This window comes from Pseudonaja textilis, chromosome 6, assembly GCF_049901715.1.
Source record: "Pseudonaja textilis isolate UNSWEBS1 chromosome 6, rPseTex1.2, whole genome shotgun sequence".
In the NCBI taxonomy this organism is placed as follows: Eukaryota; Metazoa; Chordata; class Lepidosauria; order Squamata; family Elapidae; genus Pseudonaja; species Pseudonaja textilis.
In genome coordinates, this window is record NC_141995.1 from 59,221,987 (window position 1) to 59,230,441 (window position 8,455).

Genomic DNA, 8,455 nt, shown 5'->3' on the forward strand with positions numbered 1-8,455 from the left:
TGTATTCAGTCTACGTTCATTCTTGATGATTTTTATTGCAACACTTAAAGTCATCAATTCAGAACTGGTATTCAACAGGTTCTGACCAGTTCTGGAGAACCGGTAGTGGAAATTTTGAGTAGTTCGGAGAACTGGCAAATTACCACCTCTGACTGGAGATTTTACAGTATCCTTCCCCTGCTACGCCCACCAAGCCACACCCACAGAACCGGTAGTAAAAAAAATTGAATCCCGCTACTGCATCAATTCCTGCTATAGATAGCCAACTTGCAGACTTTGCTTCTCCAGCTCTCACTCCCTTATAACAACGTCGACAGAAGGTTTTGCAAACCATTTCACTGTAACTGACTATACACTTACTATACTTATTTTTTTAAAAAAAATATAGTTTATTAATTTTTACAATTAAAACCAGTCACAATACACAATACACAAATAAGCAAAAGAAAGGAAAAGAAAGAAAAGAGGAGAGGAGAGGAAGAGTGGGAAAGAATTTGGGAAAGGAAAGAAAAAGAAAGGGGGAAGAAAGAGAGAAGGAGGTTATAAGGTTAAAAGTATTCCTATTTTACCGTTTGCTAGATCTTCTTTTGTTTTCATACATACACTTACTATACTTAGACTATACTTATTACCAGCATTGAATTAAAATTTCTCATCTTGGGTAAGCATTCCATAAGGTGCATAAATGATTTAAAAAAAAAAAATCTGGAGCAAGTGCTAGAAGTAGAATATATGCATAATTTACAGTCATTCATCCAATTTTTCTTCTCATCTTAGATTGCCTTGATAGTTCATACATTGACCGCCAGATACATGTTCCATTTTGTATCATAACATTCACTGTAAATTGTTCAGGTTCACAGCCTGAAATATAGCATCTTAGGAATGACAAGGTACAGACACATTCACTACAAGCATTTTGTAAGAAATTAATCCATAAAAGGTAGTAAACAATCAAACATACAACTTTGACTTACTGTTTTCAGTCTTGAATCAAACCATACGAAGTGTATCATTTATTCTCAGATATGCTTTGTTTCTATTGTATAACAGTTCTACCACATTCAGTAATCAACATCTTAATTTATATCTACGTAGAACATTGTGTAATTTAAGCATACTAAATCTAGCCAATCATAAATGTTTTCTCACATTCAGACATTTTTCAGTGACTGCTAAAAAGCAAAAAATCTGCACATGAGCACCCTAAAATGAACCTGCACTGCGCTTCCCAAATGCTGTTCCGCCTTGCCTCTTGTATTATTCCAAACAGAATTCTGCCAAACTCCTTGCCAGGTACGCTTAAGAAATTGTGCATTCATTCAAGTCAAGTATTCCTTTTGACAGGTGCATAGGCAGATGTCACAAGCACTTAGCAAATCTTACACACACTCCATAAGCAGACCACATTTGAACAGTTGTACAGTGACAATTCATTTCCGCAGATTCTCAGCAGCTCTTCTTTGTCACCCTTTCTCTCATTTCATCAGAAGCAATCAAATTGATGTATGTATGTAATACACAGAGAGGGAGGGAGGGAGGGAGAACAGGGCAGGTTTTTCACAAAACAAATAAAATTCTTATTCAATCCTGGGTCTCAATATTCTCCCATTGTGTTTATGTCACCTAACAAAAATAGTGTTCTGACCAAGGCTTCCTGAGACAGTAACAATCACACCCTGTTCCCCAAACCCCCTTTTTTCCCCATTTCAACTGTGAATTATATGCATTCACAGCCCGTAATGAGTCCCAAACAGTTTGTAATAGTCCCATGGAAGTCTGCCAAAGTCCTTCAGGATAAGTCTGATAAGCACACACCTTTATCTTCCTTGAAATGCTCCCAGCTACTAAATTGCCAATTATCTATACAAGGCCAAACAGAGCACAAAGTCAACATGGAGCTTTAGATTTTTAAACCGACCAGAACAAACAAAGTTTCTTCCTGCAAAGGCTCATGTCCCTTTGCTCCTCCTTTATGTCTTATGGCAGGGGCCAATCATCTCCAAGCCTTACTCCCGAGTCACCCCTGGCAGCTCTGCGCAAGCGCACACTGGGAACAGGCTCCCCCTGTTCCTCTGTCTCGCTGATGTCAGATTTTGGAGGCTCTGGAGTCAGCACATAACTTTCAGATGGCCCTGGCCCCATCACTGTGTTGGACGCAGATCCCACATCCAGACTCCAGGACTGTTCCTCCCCACTGTTCGACTCTGCTGCCAGCTCCGCAGGCCACCAGCAGACCATAACAAATAGTATGTTAAATACCATTAATTGGAACTTGATAGCTGCTAATTGCTCCTTTAATTATATGCATGAAACAACCACCTGATTTCTAATTCAAATTGTTTAAGCCAGTGAGCCCCAACCTTTTTTGTACCACGGCCCGGTACAAAATGTACAAAATGATCCACGGCCCGGTACTGGCGTCAGCACGCATGACCAAGGCAAGGCGAGCCGAGCGACCGGCCAGCCAGCCATCCCCCGCTTCTCCCTGCCACCTCCAACTCCTCTTTTGTACCTTCTCACAGTCGATGGGCTTTTCAGGCTCTTTCTTAATCTCCTCCTGAGTAATGCGAGACTCTACCGCCATCTGGACGGCTCTTCGTTCGAAGCCGCCCCCCCTTTGATGAAACAAAGGCGTGAAGATTCCTTCAGCACCCAAACGCCACTTTCCAACCAATGACTGACAAGCTCACCCAGAAGCATTTTCTCAAGCTCCGTCAAAACAAGATGGCAGCGCCCAAGCAAAATAGGCGGCCCGGTATAAAATGATCCCCGGACCGATACCGGTCCGGGGCCCGGTGGTTGGGAACCCCTGGTTTAAGCTATATTTTAGGCCTTTTTTCCATATCCATCATTTTTCCTTGTATATATTTGGTCTCTGTCAAAGTTCTGTTCCTCCTTTTCATTTTTTAATCCATTTTCTTTACTAATTACGCCTCTCATATTCCAAGTTATAATTTTTTATATGCAATGGCTCTTACCTGACAGCTCCACAGATATTGATTTTCCCAATCTTGGCTTCGGCCAGTATGGGTTTCATTCTCTTACCACTTTCCAGGACCATAGGGAAAGCAAAAAGTTGATTAGAACTTTTAGTTGCATCTATGCAGTATGGAGTTTTTTTTTCATTCTGTTTTTTTTTATTTTATTCAAAAGAAAGTTAAAATACAAAACTCCCAAATAAAGAAAAAGAAAAGAAAAAGAAAACATAACAAGACATTTAAAAAGTGTAACAAAAAGGGGAAAAAAATCCAACTTGTATACACTTGTAATCCCCCCTAATACTGACACTACTATAATATTAGTTCACACCTGTTGCAAACTCGATCTCCCCCCAAATTTTTTAAACTAGTACATCTATTTGCAAATTATTGACCTGTTTTTTATATACTATATTAATGACGAAATAGTTAACAGGAACAATAATTATAATAAAAAAGATAAGAGTAAGGTTTCAAGACTCTGTTGACAAACTGTTATTGTAATCCACTTGTAGGAAGTTTACCACAGCATTTTATCTAACACAAATTGTTCTAAAAGTTAAAAGTAATTTATTCTGGATCAAATATCCATGTTTGTTTCTTAATGCCATCTCTTATCAATTGTTGTTTAATTAAATATAATAGATTCAGTCTAAACATCTTCCAAACAAATATGATTGATTTCTAGTTAAGTGTGATAAATCCATTCTCCAATTTCCCCTCAGTCTTTGCAGAAGAATAGAATTGTCCCTTTTCCATTTGGTCAGATTTCTAGTATTGTAAGGATATGCAGGCTTGAAATTCAAAGAGACAGATGTGTTCAACTCAGTTCTCTGGCAGTGGAGATATCATTTTGGTCTGCAACTTTCAGATCAGAGTCCTTTTGTGAATCTTTATCCAAAATTACATGCCTCTACACTAGAGGTAGGATTCAATTTTTTTTAGTACCGGTTCTGTGGGTGTGGCTTGGTGCGCATGACTTTTAAGAGCAAAAAGTGAAGTAAAATAATCAATTCAAAAAGATCCGAAAAACTGGAATCTTCAAGATTCTCCTTCTCAAATGGGTCCAAAAGTCATCCTGTGTCATTCTTGAGTGCTCCCATTCAAATCCAGGGGACAGCATTTCCAGAGAACCAGTTTTAGCAGCAAAAAAATAGCAAATCGTTGTTAAGAGATTTTTTTTCTGCAGTCATCATGGGAAGAAGTCAGTCACAGTCTTGAGTATTTCTTAATGTCAAGAACAACTCTTGCCATTAAAAAAATAGTTCCATTACACTTTAGCCACAGGAACAATCAAAGCCCAGCTTTGCCCTGAGCCTGGAAACTAGGATCACTGACTCAGATTATTTTGCAAAGCAACATACAGTTGCCCTTAGCTCATCCAAAGGGAGAAACATGCTGTGAACATACAGAAATATAGTCAGGATGCATATTTTCTTTATTCATATTAAGTCTTTTAATCTCTTCTACTTCAACAGCAAAGCGTTTCCATGTTTAAACGAAATGGACTGAAGAAACTTAATTTTACAAATGGTTGCTAACTACATAGCCGCCATAGTCTTGACATAACTACCATTCATTGACAGTTAGAAGTTATGACTGTGCTGAGTGGTAATTAAGACAGGTTCTCAGTTACAGCCATTGCCATATCGCCATGGTCACATGATTGAAATTTGGGCGCTTGGCAGTCTGCCTGAATTTATGATAGCACGTTACGCTTCACTCCCCTCTTCTACCTATCTCCTCCACGTCATTTCGTCTGTCCTGCATTGCTGTTCCCCCTCTGCCACCCCCAGCTGCCTTAATCATCTTCTTCCCACTGGTGACAAGAGGTATCTGTGCCAAGGCAAGGAAGGTCTTGGCTCAGCATCGTGGAGGCCTCATGCAACCTTGAAAAGAGACACCTAGGCACACCTAGAAATGGGAGGAAGATTGGTAAGCGTTAACTGGGGTGAAAGTTAGATGGCGTGGGATGGCAGGAGTAGCTGTCAGAGGAACAGTTCAAGGAAACAAAAAATCAGAGATGGAGGAGTATGGGAGAACGGAAGTGGAGATGAATGTGCTCAAGAGAAGCACGACATCCTTGCCTAACAACCGCAGCTGGAATTACCAGAACTACCATTGTTACACGATGCCGTCACAAGAACCTTCACCTAAGTACTTCATTTATTATTCATTTATCGCTTCATTTATCAGTGAAAATTCTTATCTTGAATGAGGTCATTAAGTGAGGGCTACCTATAAGAGAGAACTTTCATCTTTATATGAAAATAGTGTGCTTCTGAACCACTCAGCAAATGAAGATGGTTGTATAGTCCTGACCAATTTAACATTAATCTCTTTCTCTCTCTCTCTCTCTCTGTCTCATGGAAAGGAGTCCTAGAATGGCCGTTTTGGACAAAATTGGTTGTGGTAGCCATTGGATTCACTGGAGGCCTTGTCTTCATGTACGTGCAGTGTAAAGTCTACATTCAGTTATGGCGAAGGCTGAAGGCTTATAACCGTGTGATATTTGTTCAGAACTGTCCAGATACTGCCAAAAAACTGGAAGAGAAAAATTCTTCCACCATTCAGAACACTGAAATTAAAGATACTGTTGTGGTTCCGGTTTCACAGACAGAGACGAACTGTCAGCAAACAGAAGAAACTATTTCTGATGTCATGCCAGTTTGATGGAAGTAGCATTTCTTGGGGAAATAAAGTGAAAGGTTTCTGTTAGCTACAGGAAAAAAGATAATCAAATCCAGAGAGTATATTTGAAAAAAAAGAAGGAACATAAAAAAAAATAGAAAGGAAAATTGATAAGAAGCTTCACATTACCTCTGAAATGTAACAGAAATGTTTTTTTTTCCACCTTTCTTGCTAAGTACAGTTAAAAGTGGAAGTGAAGAAGATAGAAAAGCAAAACTTCTAACAAAGGACATGCCAACACTACTATTGATGGCTTAAAAGAACTGCATTTGCAGAACTTCTACTTATGTGCTGTTTACAAGAAAAAGAAAACTTTTATGTGTATTTGCTACTATGGTCTTTTTGCTAATTATTGTAAACTGGGGGGAGTGGGGGAGAGAGCAAAGCAAATTTTTAAGGTTCTTATAAAGGTATGCATCGAAGCACAAATTATCTGTTTGATAATGTGATACTTAATGCTAAGGTGATTACCCTATAACGTTTCTGTAAAAACAACCGCACTTATTACGTAATAATGGATTTTGAGTATTTGTAAAGTAGAATATTAGAAATATTTTTCTTGGTTAACAATAGACCCAGAAATAATTAACAGCAAACTCCCTGACAAATTGCTACACTCATCTGGAGCAGCAACTTAGTTCGTAATTATTCCTATATAGTAGATTAAGATCATTTCTTGGCCATCTGTACGATTCTTCTTTGAAAGGGTAATTCATTAAATCGGAGTATTAGGGTACCAGAGTACTTTTGCTTTAGAATTTCCAGTATCTATTTATTAGGGTGAGAAATATGCAAAACAACAACCCACCCAAAAGTTACAGCCCAATGCTGTTTTAAAGATAAAGATAGCTTTGAAAAAGTCAATGTGGAAAGCCTTCACGTTAGGACAATATTTCTTCAGTGTGAACTTAATTGACAATGTATATGCAGTAACTTCTAAACAAGAAAGAGTTTAACAGTTAAGGATTCAGTAGTTCATTTGGTACTTATTATTTTAATATATTAATATAAAATGAGGTATGATTAAATGAGATACTTAAATTTTCTATCAATGTAAGAATGCAACCTGCAGGGACCCAACGAAGTTGGCATCCCATTTGGGAAGTATTTACCCAGAAGGTTTAAAGAAAGTAAGATATTTGCAGAAAAATAAGTATCTTATTTCTATCACTGTTATGCTTGTTGATTGTATTGTGAGTTGTGCCCAAGTAACGTGAGTTAATACAAGAAAACAGTAATAAGGGGAGCTTATGGTGAAAAACTGCAATTGGTTATTTCTAAAAGAATTATAATTCATGCTGCAATTTTTTTTTTTAAAAAAAGAGTAAAATCTTTGTCCTGAGATGATTATATTTGTTTGTTCCATTGAGAAATTGCAAAAGCAGTTAACTTCATTAAGATAAATGGGTATTTTCTCACTGGGGTAAGTCAGAGTTACCATTGTCAGAAATCTAGAGTATTAACCATAAAGTTAATGTTATACAATATGATAGATATGACAAGAATTATGATGCTGGAAAGCTTTCTGAAATGAAAACTGAATAACTCTATTTCAGATAAAAGAAAAAAAAAATGACATTATAGTATTTTGTGGTGTTTGGACGATCCCATAATTTAATACAGATAACGGGAAAGAAAGTCAGGCCACAAGCTGAAATCGAATTCAAACTGAATGGTTTGCATTTTTTTTTTTCTAACCGAGATCAGGATATAGTTTGGGTTATATTTATAATTTGGAGTGGATGCTCCTTCTCCAACTATAAATATTTATAAATGTGACTATGCTTTGCATAGAAGATCACTATGGCATTAAAAGCTGAGAACTGAACTTATATGCAACAAAGATGCACTTTCAGAGTAATACTGCAATGTGAATTTCTTATCGTTCTACTCATGTTTGTCAGTTGAGGCAGTCAGCTGCCCAACTGCGTATTTTGCAGAGACCATACAATGGCGCCCACACAGAGCAACATTGTGTAAAAGGATTATCATGCATGTGACAAAAGGTAAATGGCTGGTTATTCATATATTCAGCGCCAGTAAAATACTAGATTCATAGAAATGTTGGCATGTTTATATAGCATGATGCACTGGGAGAAAAGGTCTACATGATTCCCATACCAAGAGTTAGAACTTATCATTATGCCAGCCACAGTTTTAAACCAAGATTTGTTTTGGCTTAATTCCATAGAATTTAGGGAATTATGCTATTTTTAAAACCTGATTCACATGGAAACAGGTATGAAAAAACAGCTTTCAGTTGTATTTAAAAAATATATTTGTACCACAATTTGCAATGTGCCATCTTTGATGCTGTCTTCTATGAGTACCAGTTAAAGTGTATTACAGACATCAGAAAAAATGTGGAATTATTTCATCCGTTAAGGAAAAAAAATATTTTTAAAAAATTCCATTATTTTTTGTTTGGTTGTTTTATTCTTAGGCAGCATTCGATTCCAAATCATCCTGCTAGCTATAAATCTAACATACTATTAGTATAATTGCTACAGGCAGACAGCAGACAATAGCAAAGGTCAGTATTGGATTGTTACACAGATCCCCATTTATCTGAAAATTATCTTTCAGTTTCTGAAAACTGCACTGCAATCTATGATGCAAATATTTTATTATACAGTATATAATCATTGGAATGGCAAGTTTGTTCCTTGTTTTACCCAGTTCTCTTTTGTGGGTAATTTGTGTATTAAAAAGGTTCGGGAGGGCGAGAAGAAAACTAATTGTTGTGGAATAAATTTGTATTTGTAATAAACAGATGACTCTTA

At 37.2% G+C, this 8,455-nt stretch overlaps 1 protein-coding gene across 4 annotated transcripts in view; it reads left to right on the forward strand.

Moving 5' to 3' along the window:
- Positions 1-8,455, forward strand: part of MARCHF1 (membrane associated ring-CH-type finger 1) — a 140,034-nt gene extending 131,579 nt beyond the window's left edge. For all 4 annotated transcript variants that reach the window (XM_087936666.1, XM_087936667.1, XM_087936668.1 and 1 more), the window contains one exon: positions 5,356-8,455. In XM_087936666.1, coding sequence (XP_087792792.1) covers positions 5,356-5,654 — 299 coding nt within the window. In that variant the 3' untranslated portion in view covers positions 5,655-8,455. The remainder of the gene's footprint in view (positions 1-5,355) is intronic.